This window comes from Nannobrachium achirus (genome assembly GCF_963921795.1).
Source record: "Nannobrachium achirus genome assembly, chromosome: 1".
NCBI classification, from domain to species: Eukaryota; Metazoa; Chordata; class Actinopteri; order Myctophiformes; family Myctophidae; genus Nannobrachium; species Nannobrachium achirus.
Window position 1 is genome coordinate 28,421,742 of NC_137810.1, and position 20,176 is coordinate 28,441,917.

The following is a 20,176-nucleotide window of genomic DNA, read 5'->3' on the forward strand; positions in this document are numbered from 1 at the left end:
TGGGAATTTGGATGAAGACTCCAATTCTAATGCAGAAGTAATATGTCTGCTGAGAGAGAATTGGTTCCTCTTACAAGAGCCACACAATTGCCAGCCAGGCCTATCTAAATGTCCCAAATTTCTTTTTTCAGAAGTTGTTTTGTACATGTAGTTGTCAACAAACAAACTGAGCGCAGTCTAGACTATCATTAGAGAACAGCCATTATGTCTGAGTCCATGCAAAAAGCAATTTGAGATGGTGCTTGCTCTTTTCTAAAGTTTTCTAAAGATCGTGCTTTAGAAACTACTGATGAGTTTTAACCTCTTGGTGGGGGTGTGGAGTGAAGAGAGACTCACCACTGCCAGGGGCACCGCCTCCGGAGGTCGGGCCTGGTGAGGACACCACTGCCCGGTACGTAGGGGGAGGGGGTGGGGGTGGCGTGCTGCGGCTCGCCTGGCTGGCATCTTTAGGTGAACTGACCGTTTCACTGTGCTCCTCTTTCGGTGGGGAGGCTTCTGGAGTCCTGGGGGGCTCCTCCTGCGCTAGGACAAGGGCCGCCGGAACTGGGCGAGCCGCAATCTCCTCGACGGGAGAAGTGGGGGCAGGGGGTGTGGGTGCTTTGGGAGCGGGCTCCGGGGCAACACTGGAGGCCGAGTCGAGAGGAGAGACTGAGACTGGAGGAGGGGAAGGGGACGTGGGAGGAGGCAGAGCAGGAGGAGCAGGCTCCTCTGGTCCGGGAGGTGCAGATGCAGGCAATGGAGGTACAGGGTCTGGAGGTGGGGAGGGGACAGAGGGGACAGGAGGTGCTGCAGACTCTGGTTCCTCTGACGGCAGCGGGGAGGTGGGCACGGGGGGCACAGGCTCCTCTTGTGGGGGTGGAGAGGTAGGGAGAGGAGGTGCAGGGTCCTCTGGGGGTGGTGGCAATGTGGGTAAGGGTGGAGCCGGCTCTTCAGGAGGAGGCAGGGCGGTCGGCAAGGGAGGCGCCGGCTCTTCTGGAGGAGGTGGGGATGAGGGGAGTGGAGGTGCAGTGTCTTTTGATACAGGCGGTCTATCAGGGGTCTCTTCACTGAAGCAGACCCACTGGTCCCCTGTGTCTTCTATAGCAGCCGAGTCATCTTCTGGGCCGAAGATGTTGTCCACGTCAGCTATCGACGGCTTCTTCTCAGAACCTTCTGCCTCTGCTGAGATGGGAGCCAATGACTAATCAAAAGCTTTATTCTTTAAGTTCTTTCAGAAGATCCTATTTGCACCTCATTGGCATTACAACAAAAAAACTTGAATATCTACAACTTCTCTAATGCAATATTTAGATGTGACTAAAGAGTACAGACTGCTCAAATATCAGTATGACTGGAGGCCACCTACAGTAGTTGCACTGTTCTTTTTGTACGACATGAATGAATACATCTTAAATATAAATTAAGGAATCGACTAGACATATGCACTGTAATATACAGTATGTAGGTACCATAGAATAAGAGAACGATAACACAATGAGTTAGAGAGAGAAACAACAGCTGAGAGACAAAGGTACAGTCCTCAGGCGGTGGTAAGATGCAGCGAGGGAGGCAGGGTGACCCGGGTCTCTTACCAGTGGCATCTGCAGAGGGGGGGCCAGCCGCAGGGGGGGAGGTCGGGACATTCTTAGGTGGAAGCGGAGGCGGTGCTGCAATGACATCATCAGTATGGCCATAAGCAGCCCTGTCAGTCTAAAGAGGCATTCCTTAAAGGCGCTGAAGGTTCGTGCCAAGCTAGTACCAGTGTTTATCAAACTGTGGTGTTAAGGACCCAAAGTGAGGTAACAGAGAGGTCTAAACGTGCTCTATAACTGTTTAATTAGAATGGCGGCATTAAACGCAGATGATGACGTATTTGAAAAGGAGAATTTCATATTGTATGGCTGGCTATGTAAATATTCCATAGCCTTATTAGTCGCTACAACTTACCGTGAGGTGAATAAAATACAAGGACAACTTTGTTTTTTTACAACACAATACAAATATTTTAGATTGTAATTAGAGAAAAGAAAAGATGAGTCTTAAAATCTTTTCATTTACTGCTTTCTGTCGTTTTAGTGATTTTGAAGATTTTGATTTCAGTGGGTGGGGGCATGCGTACAAATGGCTAATTATGTCTTTTTAGACACAGTAAGCCCACTCCCAAGATGCACCACAATCTTTCATGGGCAGATGTGACTTATGGGGGCTAGTAGGCAAGTAAGAAATTGCCGGCTTATTATTTCTAAAAAGACATATTTAGACACTTGTATTGTAACAGTTTTGTGGGGTAACTAGCTAACAGGGTGCCAGTCAGAGTCCCAGTCTGACATATAGGGTAAGCAGTAAAGACATATAGAAAGCAGTAAATGAAAACATTTTAACACTCATCTTTTCTTTTCTCTAATTACAATCTAAAATATGAACCCTCGTTGTAATAAACCAAAGTTGTCCATTAATGATCACGTTCCCAGCATTATATTTGCCCTGGGTGAGGTGGTGATAAAAGCACAGAGAGGGTGATAATTGATATCAGACTGAAACAGCAGCAGCTGACCAATCAGCATAAGTGCCACTACATGCTGAACTGTCACCTCACTGTGGAATTAACTCAGCAGGAGTTAATGGCTGCCGTGTGTGCCGTGTTGATCAAGTCTCATTTCCCCTTCTTCTTTGTGAATAAATAAGGCTCATGTGTACGTGATAAAACAAATTATCGCCTGACGTTCATTGTCGTCCTCGGTTAACAAACCTCAAGCCCAGCAGCACCGGTTCTCTTGGGTAATAAATAGTCTACTGCTGTATATCGTCACTGTCAGGCAGAAACCTTTTATCTCCAAGTTTCAAAATATGTTCTACTTCATCATACAAAATAGTGAAAAAAGCAGATCTATAAGCACAGAACGGATCGCAATGCGAGGCGTTGTGTGCGTGTAGATCGGCTATTTTCACTACTTTAACTAGTTTTTTAAATTATAATAAAAAAGGAACGGTTTTCGACAGAACAAGGTTTCCACCCGGCAACAACGATATGCATGGAATTATCCTATGTTAGTTAGATGGTTCTTAGTAGATTAGTCTACATACTGTAACAGCACTAGGGCTGTTACGATTATGAAACTTCACACAGCGATCAATTGTCAAATAAATAATTGTGATCATTGAACACAAAATATATTTCTATTTGGCTTTTAGGATTTGAAGTTGCATAGGGCAGATATGATATTTTATAAATGTACTTAAAAAAACATGAATAGTGGAAATAGCCGATCGATGCAACGTGTTGAGAGCTTGTAGATTTGATATTTCCACCATTTTTGAAAATGTTTGAAAATATACATTTTCAAAGTGGAAATGATTATGGCGATTAAGCAAAATAAATGCGATTATCTATTATTATTATGTAATAACTGTGACAGGCCTAAACAGCACACACACAACCATGTTGCGCCCCAACAGTAAAACTGACAAGTTTGGGTTCGCATAAAAACAGTTTGAAAACCACTGGTCTAACGTCAAACCATAATCATATCAACTCCAGGGAGGGAGCATATCCATACAACCAACCAGCCAACCATGCCACATGATACAGTACATTCAACACCATGCCACATGTCAGGCCCAGGTAGGGGAGATGGTGATGAAGGAGCTATGAGCCTGAATATTGAACCTCTCAAATTAAATGACCTACTGTAGGGGGTCAGGGACCCCTAGGGGGTCCTCAGCGTTACTAGAGGGGGGCTGCCAAATCTTTGTGTGATAGGATAATTGTTTTAAATTAACAAATTGAACCCTCATATCCCTATTCTGAGGAGAACTTTAGACAAAAATAGCAGATCTACAAGCTCTCAACACCTCGCACTGTGAGGCGTTGAGAGCTTGTAGATTGGCTATTTTCTGCAAATATGTTTGGTGTAGAGGTAAAAAAGAGCAGACCAAGTAAGGAGTGAAAAGTCAAGTTTACTTAGTATCGACAATTTAAGTAGTTAAATGTCTGGGGGAAAAAAACACAAGACGAATCCAACATGGACAGACGACAGTAATGTCAAACAAGTCTATGAATCCATCTGTGAAATCGATGAAAATCGGCAACACCATTTTATAGAATATGTAGTGGGGGTCCCTGCTGTATCTCCCTCTCAGCTAAGGGCTCTTTGGCCTATAAACGTTGAAGACCCCTGACCTACAGTACATCCACAACAGTGAATAATCTGTCAGCATAATGGCTTATGAGATGAAGGAGGTTAGTGAGTGAAAGACAGGGGTGAGCACCAGTCTTTTAACTCAACCTCTGCCAAAAAAATACCCCTTTGTACCCCTTCCCTGCCATGCCCGAGGAACCCGAAGATTTAATAAGCTTTAATTAAAAAGAAATAATTTATCGAAGCGGAACCAAAATAGGCCGGAACTAATGCTCCGTGATCGGTTTCTACACGGACACATTATTGAGCGGACCAGTTAACATTGAGGAAGTGAACCGGAAGCGGATGGTCCGTCGTCTATTTTGGCCTGTTAGCTTTCTGTGTAAACTCCGCGGCTTACAGACAGAGAACTTATTGATCAATTGGAAAAATTTAAAAGGATTTGAGAAGCTGATGGAATACGCGAACACACGATGCATAGCAGTGTCCGATCACGCACGATGGGAACTGGATGAGCGCCCGCGTTAACAGGTAGGAGAAGCCAGCAGTGAAAGACATAGAAAAATCTTCGGGCTCCTCGGCCGTAAACTACGAATGAGTTAACAGACACCCCTAACCCCACCCCACCCCACCTAACTCAGTTTCTCTGCTCCACTTGTTAGTGGGTTGATGATGATGATGATGATGATGGGGATTCATGGGGAGGGCCCGTGCACTCATTCCAGGAAGCGCATCACAACTAGCAGGGTTAGGATACAGAATCAAACTTACTTCCTGTGGGGAAGGGTCTTGTCAAAGAGGATTCTGGTGGGGACAGAGGGGCCCCCCAGACATCTGACTCAGAGAGAACCACTAAGGTTCAGAGGGGGACAGAACATAACGGGGGGTGCATGTCAGTGACATTGTCAATCGTGAAGTGGCTAAAACGGCTTAATTATTCATTCGCTGTTTATCATTTATTGTACTCGCAGTTAGCGGTTTGAGCCAACAGGTTTAGGAAGGGGCAGGTGTAGAGGAGAATGTTGTTGGTTATCTCTTGAAACATGAACAGCATCTTGCCCCGACTCGATTACGTCACCAGATATCTCAACTTGAAAGCACCTCAGGCTACATATTATTCAAATCCATTAGCTAAAGACCTAGCTTTTTGTAACTTTAAAAATCATACTGTTACTATTAGCCTAATCATGACAATATTGAACACTACTGTGTTCAATATTGAGACGGAAATTTGATGTCCACAATATAATGAAGGAGATTCCATATGCTGACTGTACCTCATACATGATCTATGAAAAGAGGCAGACTAATTATTTAATTATATAATCATCAGTGGCCAATAATAGCATCAAAGCTGTTTCCACTGAATGTTGATACTAAAAAGGGAATCTCTGCTACAGTATGTTGGCGTTAGGCACAGGCAGCACACATCAACTGACAGTTGCATAAGAGGTAAAAGCACTCCCCCCAGCCTACACGGATTTACACAGTGAAATGTGGTCTGACTGAACACGACGGTGAGAGTGGGCGAGGGGAGAATCTGCATGTAAACAAACACCGATCAGTGCACTAATGTGACCTCCTGGTGAGAATGTGCCTCTTGACCTCAGTAAAGAGGGTTAGGCTGACCTCACAAGTGCACTGCTGTCAAAGCCTCAAGGAAATAACAGTAATGTTAGTGAAGGAGGAGAGGGGGGGGGGGGAAGAGAGAGACAGAGAGAGAGAGAGAGAGAGACAGAGACAGAGAGAGAGACAGAGAGTGAGTGAAAGAAGTTGTTGTGACAGCCGAGCTGGCAGCTTTAGAGAGACACTTGGTGGCACGGCATTAAACCAGCCAGTTTCATTACATTGTTCACACATCCTGAAGCAAAACAACATGTCGACTTCAGACTGGAAGACTTAAATGTGACAGACAATAGTGTCCCCAATAATGATTAACTGTCAACACAGGCATGTCATTCTACTGTCAAAAGAGACAAAGACAAAGAGGTGGGTATAAAGAAAGACAGACTTACAAAACATGTTATATTTGTTGAAAGCTTACACACAAATGTACTGCAAGCTCTGGCTCTCTTTATCACACACTCTCTCACAAACACGTACACAAATACACACAGTAGGTGTACATATACATTTTAAGTGATGATACCTTCGATTTTCTGTTCTCCAAAGGCTGATTCCAGAGAAGGCCCAAATAAGGCTGTGGTGTCCTCAGGGATCGGTGCTTGCTGACTACAGGAACAAAAATGAAAAGATGTGTACTGTAGTGAACCGTGTCATTTTCTGTTCAATATCAAAAGGTGTTCCTTTTAGCAATGGCCCAGCACTGATGCTACAATCCTTAATTACAAACAGTTCTTCTTTCCTAGTTGGGTGTTTTGGTCTAATATCAGTGGTTCTCAACCTGTGGGTCGGGACCCCCAGGGGGGTCCCCAAATAATTTTGTGCAACATTGTTTTCTCACTCAACAGTAAACAAAGTATCTGCACATTTCTAAAGTGACACTTTGAGGAGTTTTTAATACCTCTAAAATGACTAATAAAACATTTGCCAAATTGTCAAATAATAGAGGCAGAAATTATAGAACCGTGTTATACAAATTGTAACGCCTTAACTCTTAGTGCTCGTCAGAGTGGGGGGTGCCCAGTTAAAACATGATTATTTGGGGGGTCCCGGCCTGAAAAGGTTGAGAACCACTGACTTACACCACATGAACCCTGGCGTCCTGATCTACAAGCTCACAATGCATCGCGCATCGCAACTGACACTGCATATTCAAAACTGAAAAGCATTCACCCCTTCTCAGTGGTCTCATTAACCACATGAACCCCAGCATCCCGATTCTGGGCATCTCAAAATATGAAAACATCCTAGATGTGGTGCAGACTAGGGAAAAACTTAAGGGGCCAAATACAGACCCCTGGGGGACCCCAGGCACTGAAGTATAAGGTTTTAGCGGTTAAATGACCAACAATTGCTAATAGTCATGCATACATTGAACAGGATCTCCTACTGCAGGGATGTACCCAACTAACATGGATTATGTAAATGATGTTCTGCATTCTGGCTAAAATGAGCTTAGTACATGTGAATTCATTAACAACGAGCACAGGTCTCCACCAGGCCGTGTGTCCCGGTGGTGCTACTGTATAATAGGCCAATGTAAAAAGGGTGGCATGTGATCTTCACCATACTGTAGATCTTTCATGGAAATCGGACGCTGCATGCATGATTTGAAGCATTGTGTTCCAAAAATGTGTTTTGCTAAACTCTACCTGCTGGTGGCGCTATAACAGGCCAATGTGAAAAAAGGTAGCATTTGTTCCTTGACGTAGTGGGAATATGTGTGGCAAATTTCACGGTAATCGCAAGCTGCGTTGATGATTTGAAGCATTTTGTTCAAAAACGGAGCAATCCTGCAAACTTTGGAAGCTAATATTAGCTAATATTAACCTTGATCACATGACTATAGAGATACTGTGTACCGATTTGCGTGATTTTTGGATAAAATCTCAAGGAGTAATATCCAAAAATGTGTTTTACATAAGTCTGCCCAAAGGTGGCGCTATAAAAGGCTGATGTGAAAAATGCAGGGCAAAGGTTTATCCTTAGCCTCTAGGGAGTGCGCTTACAAAGTTTGAAACTGATCGATGGAGTTATAGGTAAAACCACAAATCGGCCTGTTATAGCGCCACCATGAGGCTGATTTTTTTTTTTTAATTAAGTGGCATTTCTTCCTCGGCCTAGTGGGAACGTGTGTGCGCGATTTCATGATAATTGCACTTTGCGTTTGGGATTTGAGGCATTTTGTTCAAAACGGCTCAATCCTACAAACTTTGGAAGGCAATTTTAGCCAATCAGGAAGGAATATGCAAAATCGGACAGATCTGTGTCGATCACATGACTGTCGAGATACTGCCTACCGATTTGTAGGATTTTTGGACAAAATCTGTAAGAGTAGTGCACAGAAATGTGTTTTGCGAACATCGGCCACTAGGTGGCGCTAGAAAAGGCCCATTTGAAAAATTTAGGGCAGAGGTTCTAGATTGGCATCCAGGGAATGTGTGTGCTCACTTTGGCAGCGACCGGGCCAACGGCGACTGAGATTAGCTGCACACAAACTGCGAGGACACACGGACGGACGCACGGACGCACGCACGCACACACGGACGGACGAAGGGGAAAACATACTCTCCCCCAAGCCTTCGGCTGGTGGAGACAATGACTCGATGACCTTGTGTTCATCAGTGTCCTTGACGCAGGGCATGGGTGCTCATACCTGGGTGGTTTGAGCACTGGGGCTGGTGTGGAGGCCACAGGGGGCACAATGGGTACAGTGCGTCTTGGTCTAGCGATCTCTTCCCCTGGAAACAACAATATATAATATATGAATATACTGTATGTTATTTAGAAGTGCCTTTTTTTGGGGTACTTTCATGCAACTTCCACCTTAAAATACTTACTGGAGCTATTCCTTTTCACCAAACCCTGTAATGAGAAAGCATATGGAAATGTATAACAGTAATGTGTACATGTACACGGAATGCTGCAGTCTGTTCAGTAGTGAAGGTCAGGAGATGAGCTTTAGCCTCGGGATGACTTAATCAAATGAGACCAGTCTAACTTCCTGCTTAGCAACCAGCTCTACAGGCGACGGCGTAGGGATTGCTAAAGCCCGATTTATTGTTTTTCGCACGTCAGTGTTGCACAGCGAAAATAGCTACAACCTCACAGTGCATTGTAGTGTGATACGCCGTGAGCTTGTAGGTCTGCCAATTTTAGCGTGTAACACTGACGTACAAAGTATAAATCAAACTTAACACACAGACACCCACACCCAGGCATCAATAACAGTGATTTGTTACAATTCATCATCCTCATTCTATGGAGTGCCTGTATGTATAATGGGTGACTGTGCTGCATAGCTGTAAGCATTGTGTGTGTCCAAGGAAGGCATTTTAGACAGCAGCCATCAACACAAACACTCTGTGTTGGACTGAGACAGAGGAGGAGTGTGGGTAAACGAGGGAGTTAAGAGAATGTGTGGGAAAGGTGAAAGACAGAGGAAGTTTGTCGTTAGGGAGACGTTAGGGAGCATTACACTTGTTCTCCTGTGACCTTAATTATCCAATGTATGCAGGTTTGTGAGTACACATTCAAACAGGACAACATGCACAAGAGGAAGGTGATGAATGTAAAGGCAAGGAGGGGTAAAGAGAGAGACCAGATGGAGGTGGCTGAGGACAGGCATCATCTGAACTTGCCATCACTGAAATCTACTGACCATGCAGCAGCCATGTTGCTCTCACTTCATACTCTGGGAGAGGGAACCCCCACCGTCCCGCAGAGTATGAAGTTAGAGCATAAAGTCTGCTTTGTGAATTATGGTCCGTTTAAAACTGAAATTGAAACTTTTTTCCCACAAAAGATATTTTGATGAATTGTTTATTATTCAGTTATCAATGTCCAAGTCTAAATCTTTTGATATCAATGAGAGAGGACAGCTCATTAGCTGTTACTCTTTGTAGCCACTCCAGACTACCCTCGGTATCCTCTCTCATTACCTCCTTTGCACCACAAACTAGGGATGGGACGATATGAACATTTCATATCACGATTGTTGTGACAAATGAAATCGCAGTTTACGATATTACCGCTATAATCAAAATCCATTATCCTAGGGCAGAACATTTGCCAAAAAATAGCAGATCTACAACCTCACAACGCGTCGTGAGCTTGTAGATCGGCTATTTTTTGGCAAAAACATTTGATAGAGTGGAAAAAAGACGTATCAAGTACGTATATATTATAAGTACCTTTTACCAATTATAGAGGGTTTAAGTGGTACCGGAAATGCAGCTCGGGAAAATAAAAGGTGAATTGATTCCAGTGCATGACGGAGGATGATATCACAATAAATGTAATCTCCACGATACGATTATCGTGAGTGTTTTTTATCACGATAAACGATAATATCGCTTATCGTCCCATCCCTACCACAAACAACAAGAGGGGAGCAGAGAGGGACAAAAAGCATGTTACTTATCTACCCTGGCCCCCAGAGGACACAGAGGGAAATGTCACTTACCGGGCTACGTCTCTGTGACCAGCAAAAAGGAAGAGAGAAGAGACCCCTGGTCAGAGAGTGACAAATCAGTAAAAGAGACATCACATGATACGAATCTGGAGGCTCAAAAAACGACGAGCAAGGAGTGAACATACATTTTCTCGAGGTGAGACATAGTTGGCGATGCGAAACGACCCCTTTTAATGACACTGTACCTTCTTTCTTAGTGGGCTTTGTACAATTTGAGAGCTTTCACATGTACAGTACTGTAGGCTATGGATAATATTTATTTAGCCCAGGGGTCTTCAACAGGGGGTCCGGGACCCCTAGGGGGTCCTCAGAGTTACTACAGGGGGTCCTCCAAATCTTCCAATCCTTTTTATATAACAACTTGAACCCTAGTGTCCATATTCTGAGAATTGTAGCCAAAAATAGCCGATCTACAAGCTAACAACGCCTCGCGCTGCGAGGCGTTGTGAGCTTGTAGATCGGCTATTTTTGGCAAAGAGGTTTGGTGTAGAGGGGAAAAAGAGCAGACTAATTACAGAGTAAAAGGTCAAGTTTATTAGGTAATGACAGCTCAAGTGGTTAAATATCTGAAAACACAAACTGACATGAATCCAAAATACACTGATGATTGTGCTGTCAAACAGTGAAACTATAAGGAATCTATGAAAAGGTTGTGGGGGTCCCTGCTTCATCTCTTTCTCAACTAAGGGGTCCTTGGCCTGAAAATGTTGAAGACCTCTGCTTTAGCCTAAACTGGGACATTTCAACAGCCTTGAGCATTAGCATTAGCTCTACAATACACCATGTATATGTTTTCGGGTTGACAAAGCTTGTGGTGTAAAAGGCAGCAAAGCGGAGCTGAGGATGACTCATTCACAAACACAAGCGTGTGAATGTGTATGTGAGTTTATGCACAACGCATACTGTAGGTGTTAGGTTAGATACGTGTGTGATGAGCTGAGAAATCACAGCCATTTGCAGTCGTCAGTTTTTTAACCACATAACCCTATTCTGGGCGGAACATTCAGTGAAAATAGCAGATCTACAAGCTGGGGAATCCCAGTCAACAAAACATATACAGGGTTTAAGTGGTTTAAATTGGCACAATGCTGCATGCTCGTGACTGCATGTACATCCTTCACAGTATCAAAGCCCTTTCATCTCCTGCACATATCTCATTCACAAACACAAGCGTGTGAATGTGTATGTGAGTTTATGCACAACGCATACTGTAGGTGTTAGGTTAGATACGTGTGTGATGAGCTGAGAAATCACAGCCATTTGCAGTCGTCAGTTTTTTAACCACATAACCCTATTCTGGGGGGAACATTCAGTGAAAATAGCAGATCTACAAGCTGGGGAATCCCAGTCAACAAAACATATACAGGGTTTAAGTGGTTTAAATTGGCACAATGCTGCATGCTCGTGACTGCATGTACATCCTTCACGGTATCAAAGCCCTTTCATCTCCTGCACATATCTTCATTATAATCGTTTTAATACCTTATCCTTTCATTTTGTCTCATCTTATTAATAACATCTTCTTTTCTATCATTCAAAGCAAATTCCCTTTAATTTCCTCCTCCGTGTACCCACTAACACCGTTGTTGCTTTTCATTTCTGCAGGGAATCTCTCCATCATCAACCTACTTCCCGTTGCCATTGCGTCATTGCTCTGTTCCTCGCCCCATGCATCCCTCATTCTTGTGTTGGTTCCAGCCATGCAGTGAGCCATGAATGATCATAGTGATGTAACAGGGTGGCTGGCTGCATTAGTGAGAGGATTAATCCGATTGGATACGCTGGCGTAGGAGACGATGTGCTCTTGTGTGTCAGTGCCAATCACAATGTTCCTGCCGTATGTACTGTAGTACTGAGGATGAACGATAGGAAGTGGCGTTGCCGAGGCCTTTTGGTCTCTGCATCTACAAACTGGACACATGCTGTGTCCTACTGAAAGATTCTTTGGGTTAATGAAATCATTCAGATAACATTTGACTTCCAAAAATAAAGAAAAACATGTGATTAACCCTAGAATTATTGAATGCTTTAGCTATTGCTGCGAGCTTGTAGATCTGCTATTTTTGAAAAAGTCGTGAAAATGTGTGCAAATCTTTGAATATATGTATTTTTAAAGCGAACGTTTGTAACTCAAATTTTGCTTCTGGTTGGTCCCTGGAACTAAATATTTTGAGATGCGGGTCCGTGGCCAAATAAATATCAGTTTGGGGGTCCTTCACATGAAAAGGTCTGAGAACCACTGACATAGTAGTCTCTCAAGAATAGACTAACTGAGCTCCAGTTAAGTGAAAAGGACCTTTTCTTTGACGATGGATAGCCAGATAGCTGACATATAGAAACATAGGTTTTTCAAAAAGTCTTAGAAGGATTCAAAAGACACTTATTTGTCTGTCATTCAATGTTATATGAGATACTTCAATGGTTTCCAGTGGAAATAAGCTTAGTCTTTTCATGGATCTCCTTTTAGTAGACCTTGTACCAGTGAACTGTACCGTCATGAAACTGTACCTTTTCCTATGCAAACTTCTAATAAAGTCTTCAATCAATCAATCAATCAATCAATCAATCAATAACTTATAGAATCGGGTCAAAATTCTAATTTTCACGATTTTTCAAAAATAGCAGATCTACAAGCTCGCAGCGCGGCACTCGGTGCCGCGCTGTGAGCTTGTATATCTGCTATTTTTCAATAGTTAAAGCATAAAATAATGATACACAATAATGTGTACCCGTTCTAAATGGGTTAATCATAAAATATGTTTCATGTCCATTGATGGTGTTGTAAGCCAATATAGAGTCTAGAGATAGAGAATTCCCCAGATTCACAACATGTAAAAAAAAATGCTTGGTAGCAAAGGAAATTGCAAAGGCATCTGACCTTTCCCTGGTCTCTACTACTGTGGTGGTAATAAGTAGTAATGGGTCTGAAGCGCTGGAATCTCAAGACTCCAGCGCTAATTAAAACCAGATTTAGGAGGCCTTACTCAGTGGAAACAACTTAAAATGCAGTACACGTGTACTGTGATAGACTATAGAACACACACTACGCACACACATTTACACCTCACTCACTTACACATTCCTAATGATTAATACATTCCTAATGATTAATACACAAAGAAAAACACAGAAGGGGTAGGCCATGGCCACAAAAGGGCGATTAGATTAGCACATGCACTCTACAATGATACCCCATAATACAAGAACTGAAAATGCACGTTATAATTCCAGTTCATCGCATGTTCAGCGAGCGCTGAAGGTGTGTTCCCACCTTGATTTCACAGAATTCACACATCACGATACTTTTAGCATTTAGAAGCATGCATAAAAAACAAGTAAGTATGCAGATGGGGAAAGTGTTAGAAGCCAAAGTAAAGAGACAAATGCAATAGCATGCAAAGCAAATGCTTACCGGACTTCTCTACAGAGGTTAGCATCGTTAGGGAGAGTGACAGAAAGAAGGGACATGAGAGAAACGGACAAAGGAAAAGAGGAGGCAGAAACACAGAGGGGAGATGATATTACTGCAGGCAATTCAAAGCAAAGCACGTGTACGAATCATAAGGTAGGATTATCTCAGGCTCAGCACTGAACTTTGGTTTAGCATTAAACACCTTTCATCCATTCAACCAAACATTTTACTCATTCATACAGGTACAGAGCATTTTTCATGTAATTATTATAATCAGAGGATAACAACCTGGTTAAGATTATATTGGGGATAAGCTATTAATCTGTTTCTTGGTGACCCATGCAACAAGGTGTTTCTATGCTGACTGAATGCATGAGGAACATTCCAAATATTACCATGGAAACTGAGTTTATGCAGACTGCGACATGAGATAATCTGTATACACCCTGTGTCCTAGATACATTAGTAGGTGTGTAATTCAGCTCTCTAAAACATTTGGATTGTCAAAAATGAAAACTGGCATTTGGTCTTCAAAACCCTTTAGAACAAGGACACACACACACACATGTCATGCACACACACACACACACATGCAGTAGAATTGTTTTGCTCAAAAGTCTGAAGGCCTGTTAACCTTTGACCCCCTGTACATCTTCCTTTAAAGCATTTTATGGCCGATCCGTTCCCATGGTTACGTAGTCAAGTGTACAGTTGCCAGGGCCCGGGAAGGCTGTGTGATTCATGACTAATTCATATGTGAGGGAAAGAATGGACGTCCAGGACTCAGTCCAAACTAGGGTGCTAGATATCTCAATAAAGAGGCCAAGGAGCAGGGAACGGTACTGGTATTTAGACAGATTGCCAACATCCACAATAATGGAAAATGCCACAGACTAGGTGTGAATACAGATGGGTGCCCAAGCTATGCTCAAGCATTTCACATTATATAACTAAAGAATTGTGTCTCTGTACTTGCATCATACAGTATATACAGACAGTACATGTAAGTCCTAAGTACAGGAGTTCTGAACAGGTCATGTTGATTATAATTTGAGGGAAAAACATCTCTAATGCACTCAATCCTGTCCTACAATCCTGTCCTGTATCCTGTATTTTAACATATCTATCAAAGACATTCAGAGGAATTGAGTTGATTGAGCATAGCTAATATATAACAGGATAATCTGTGGGGAAAAAAGTGTAACAATCCCAGTGAACTGAACAATCCTATGAGTTGGACACACACACACAGACGCACAGACCTATGCCAGATTTTAGAGTCAGATGCTGAGTCTGATTTTGGAAAGTATTTGTTAGATTAAAGAAATATATGAAAAGAACATTTAACTTTAATTATATGAAAAAGCAAACACTTAAATATAAAATACACAAAAACTGAACTACGGTATATTTTATTTAAAAAAAATAGAAAATTTACAAGCTCACTTGTTAGCATGTAGATCGGCTATTTTTAAAAATGTTGGAAAACTATACCCGATGCAACATTGCAGATACCATAAAAAAGGTGAAATGGCTGATATATTGGCCAAATTAGGCAGATATATCTGACTCTAAGACAACCACACACGTTCATATACGTACGTAGTTCATCACATTAAAAGCACTACACCTGCTCAGTGTTGCACGTTAGCAGGGTGAGCAACGGACATCTCTGAGGTTGGATGAATTATTGACTCCTGAGGCTCATATGACCGCAGACCGGCTCTCTCTTTGTAGAGCGGACTGTGCCCACTTTCCTATCTGAATTATTCAGCGTAGGACTGACACTCAACCTAGCTGTGCTCACTGGAAAGTTGGGAAGCCTAATGGGTAGCAGGTGGAGGCCGGGGGAAGCCAGAACCTGCACTCAAGTACCTGAACTGACCAGAACATCCCAGCTAATTAGCCTCTTTTTTGAACCCGCTTGCTTGTTTGTATCCAAATTCCTCCTCCCTTCTTGAGAAATAGAACTCATCAGCTGATCTGTATTCAAAATGGAGCAGCACATTGCTGGATGTTGTGATGCTCATTTATACGTGGTCACACAATCGTTCAGCTGCGTAAAAGACTTACTGTATTTTAATAAAATATACGTAATTCTTGTGAAGTGAAAGGGTTGTTTGACGTATTACTTAACCTTTATTGTGAATAGGGGAGATTTGCCTTGTGCTACAGTGCACTGTACGAAGTCAAACCACATTGATGTCAAAGTGGATGTCAGCGCATGCCTTTCCAATTATGACAGGCCATCAACAGTTAAGACGAAGAGACATATAATCAGCAAATTTGCCCTCGTTAAATGGGTATGGGTTCTTATTTCAGTCTGGGATCGAAACCCAGACAATTAATCTCAATGTGACATCCTGGCTCATTAAATCAAGCTATAATTCTTATCATGGTGGGACTTGTCAGAAGCAGGCCTGTTGACTCAACAGTCACAACAGGGGCAAAACACTAGCAATGCATCAGAAGAAAACAAATTCTCAAAAAGAATGAGGAACGAAGTTACACACTCCTGGAGATGTGTGAACAGAATACAGATATTAAAATACAGATATAGACAAAACACACATACTGTAGAGATGGAGCAACAATGCTGTGCACCTATGGCACACCATGCATAGATTATGTCTGTACAAACACCAAGCGTGAGTCATGCATTGACATCACAGCTACTCACCATAAGAGCTGGGGAAAGAGCTATGTTGCCTATAGACACTTTCAGTTCATCTACTGAAGGCGCTATCACAGGACAGTCTTTCGGTAAGGGTTTGATCTTGATTTTGAACATTTTTTTACGTTGCTCCTCCTCTCCTTCTGACTCGTCAGAGGAGAAGAAATGCGCCTTGGGTTTGGGCGCAGGTGGAAACCAAGAGTTAAGGAAGTGGTTCCTGACATGTGAAAAGTGTTGGGGAATTTTTTTCAAAAAGCAACTGGAATAAATACCAAAATGAACCTCCCTTACCAATGTAATGTTAAAAAAGTAGAAGGAAATGTCTGTATATGTTTTAATCTACTGAAGGTTATGCATGAACCTAATTAAAACATGTGTAGAGGTAATACAGAGTACAGACCATGTACTGGGTACTTGGTGACTATATCCATTTGAACTCTGACTACAAATTTAATAGTTTGAGCATAACCGTCGTCATAGTCTGCGTGTTTGTCTAACTCAGTTCAATATTAGTCTGCGGTCAGTCTATTAAGGTAATTACAGATAGACGAACATCCTTTTGAGTCAGACAACAAACGGCAAAGTCTCAGCCTTCAGTTCAATACTAGCTGATGGTCTGGGTATAACTTTATCGATTAGAGTGATATTTCCAGGCTTCACAAGGAGGCTACAGGGCTTTTCTCGGTCTGGTGAGTCAATAGCGTGACTCAGAGGTTTCATCAAGGTTTCTATTAAATGTAGGTACTGTACTGGTAACGATTTAATACCATTTATGATTTATAGATGTGTTAGGCAGTTATTACAACAATATCTATGTATTGAGTGATATTTCCATTATAAGTACAGTACAACGTGACTTGACACAACTGTATACATCTGTAAACTGAGCATGGCAAGGATATCTCCTCCTTCCTCCTCCTCTTCAGGTCTGAGGCTGTAGCCCTCGTCATCCAATTCAGGAGAGTTCTACAACACACAGGACAATAAAAACCTGTTTAAAATGGTTTGCTTATGTAGGATTATCTCATCAATATGTCACATTATTTAAGGAGAAGACCACCCATTTTCAATATTGAACTATGTCATTAATATACCTTAGAGGAGTTGTGTGGAAATTTAAAAAAAGTTCCCCCTCTTCTGTGTTGCCTAACTGGAGGATTGATGTTGGGGTTTGTATTGTAAAGTACAATGTGTGATGTCATCAAGTTGTAATTTGCAATACAAACCCCAAAATCAATCCTCCAGTTCTAGGCAACACAGAAGAGGGGGAACTTTTTATTTATTTCCATACAACTCCTCTAAGGTATATTAATGACATAGTTCAATATTTAAAATGGGTGCAGGTCTTCCCCTTTAATGACGATGCTTTGTACGTATTTGTATGTATTCTAATGCTAGTGAAAGTTGTGTAACGTAGCTTTCACAGGAAATTAGCAGATCGAAAAGCGCACAAGTGAGCTGTCGATCTGCTATTTTCCTACGAAAGCTTTCCCCACAATAACAACAGAAAATACACTCGTATAGAGCCCTGAGGAACTTCGGTCCACCATATGGGGTTTCAGTGGTTAAGAGTTGATAAAAGTCATGACAATAATATGCCCAATAGCGTACTGAAGTCCTTACCCCAATCGTGCATGTATTTTTTCTGTTGAAAATCCCATAGGGAAATCTTAGATCACGTCATGTAATAACTGTGTTACAAAAACAAACAAATCAGTCCCGGGATTGTGTCAGGTATGTGACTCTGTGTCATATGATATTGAGTCATAATATTTGATCTCGTCTGTCGTTCGGAGAAATTATCTCTATATGCTTCTTTGGATAAATTAGTTATTTTTCACCGTCAGTTGATGCTTCATATCCATAGGAGTAAAATCACAGGCTGGTTTGTTTATTTTTGGAACAGTTCTTATATGACGTAATCCAAGATTTCCCTATGGGATTTTCAATAGAAAAGATTATTGTGTGACCCAGGGGGATAGCAGCCTTTAGTGGCAGTAATGTCAGACTTTAGTTCTGAATTGGAATCACCAGAGTGATGTTTCTGTCTGTGTGTGACATTTGACATGGCAAAGCTACAGATATTTTTACTTATCGCATATAAATCCACTGATCTATCCACTTAACAGTACTGTTAACCTTGTACTCTATGTCCACAAATTGCTCACTAGGATATTGATTTGGCCATGACGTGGATAAAGACTACTGGCAGTAACAGATGTGAAGGTTAGAATTAAAGTAGCTAGGGATTAAAGTCTCGATCAATACAAATGAAAACAAATGAGCAGCATAAAAATAGTTTACAAATTGCACCATAAATACCTGCTGACTAACCAACTGATAGAAAACGAATAGAGCTTTAGCTAAATTAAAAATAAATGGTTTACTTACAAATCTGTCCCAGTCGATCTCCCCATAGAAGCCGTTGGGAGCCCCATTGGTCTTCTTCTGAGGCTGATGAAAAGAGGACAAGAGAAATAATCTCACACCAAGCAATGGAAGTACAGATACACAACCAAACCATGCACTTTATTACCACCGGATGAGTCTCTATTCTGTTAGCTATTAAGGGGCTTGAGTGCAAAGCATCTTTTCTGGTTCTGTCTTTTATGTCTCAGTTTGGTCTGACACACTTATCAGTGCCTTTAAAGTGTCAGGAGTTGGACTGCAGAAGGTTATGAGCTCCCCGGGACTCTCCTGGTGATTGTTAACGTCTAGTCTACAGACCCAAGAGGAGTGAGTTTGAGAGTTTGTGTCTTGGCTCTTATAGGCTCTGAAAAGTAGGAGGTCATAAACTGGCTAAATCTGTGGTTTTCTTAAGTTTTTTTTTACAAACAAGCTTTCTCTGGCAAAATATTTGGTAGCTTTGGTAAAAAATTGGTATCTTACTTTTAGTACATTAAACTGACACTTAAATAGCATGTACTGTATGTAATGTAGCAGAACAATTTCTTCTACAATTAACAATGTTTGGCACTGTTTGGAAATTAGCTATAAAGATATTTACGATATATGGATACTGGGAAAAAGATACAAATTAATTTGGATTTCAATAACACTAAAATGTCGTCCAATTTTAGAAAAAGACAAAAAAAAGGATCAGGGCAGTAAATGCAAAATTGTTCATTAGTCAGTTAAAATACATTTTGTATTTTAATAATACATAATGATGCACTCTAAAGCTGGCCGCACACTAGCCGATAATCGGGCTATTTAATTACCCTCCCGACAATCGGGCTGCCACCGACTGAAACGGGCCCGACAATCGGGCATGAACGTCGTCTAGCGTGAGGTCTCACAGATCCACTCGGAGCCCAGCCGAGTGGCTCGGAGGACGATCGGGGGTTGCCCGACTCTTTTCAAACATGTTTGATATTTTCCTGGATCAGTACTGGTCTGGAATAGCAGCAGGGGACTGATTGAAAAGGTACAGCAGCCGCGCAAGTCTCTGAGCATCTGAGTGACAGAGCTATCTCTTTTTCTCTCTCCACACACACACACACACACACACACACACACACACACACGCACACACGCACACACACACACACACACACACACACACACACACACACACACACACACACACACACACACACACACACACAAAATCAATCAATCAATCAAAAAGACGTAAAACTAGGCCAAACCAATTAGTGCAAGTCTGGACTCGCTAATAACTTTCCAGCTCTGCTCTCCTCCTCCAACTCCAATTAAGTTACATTAAACGTATGGTTCTCACTCTCAAATGTATGATAAACCTGTGCATTCTCCATGTTTCCACCTCAAAATGCTGTATTACAGTTCTTCAAATGGACCAGACAGAACCGTCCTCTTTCTCTCTCTCTCTCTCTCTCTCTCTCTCTCTGGGACAT

General features: G+C 42.1%; 1 protein-coding gene across 3 annotated transcripts in view; it reads right to left on the reverse strand.

The window, feature by feature from the left end:
• sgip1a (SH3GL interacting endocytic adaptor 1a) overlaps nt 1-20,176 on the reverse strand; it is a 111,943-nt gene that overhangs the window by 21,245 nt on the left and 70,522 nt on the right. The window contains exons 6-14 of one of the 3 annotated variants that reach the window (XM_080726287.1): nt 18,693-18,755; nt 17,204-17,267; nt 16,308-16,489; nt 10,207-10,218; nt 8,582-8,606; nt 8,398-8,482; nt 6,268-6,350; nt 1,572-1,646; nt 337-1,158 (exon numbers count right to left, since the gene is read on the reverse strand). In XM_080726287.1, the coding sequence (XP_080582413.1) occupies nt 337-1,158; nt 1,572-1,646; nt 6,268-6,350; nt 8,398-8,482; nt 8,582-8,606; nt 10,207-10,218; nt 16,308-16,489; nt 17,204-17,267; nt 18,693-18,755 (1,411 nt within the window). Of the gene's footprint in view, nt 1-336; nt 1,162-1,571; nt 1,647-6,267; nt 6,351-8,397; nt 8,483-8,581; nt 8,607-10,206; nt 10,219-16,307; nt 16,490-17,203; nt 17,268-18,692; nt 18,756-20,176 lie in introns of all 3 variants that reach the window. The other 2 variants (XM_080726286.1, XM_080726288.1) reach the window with 2 other exon arrangements.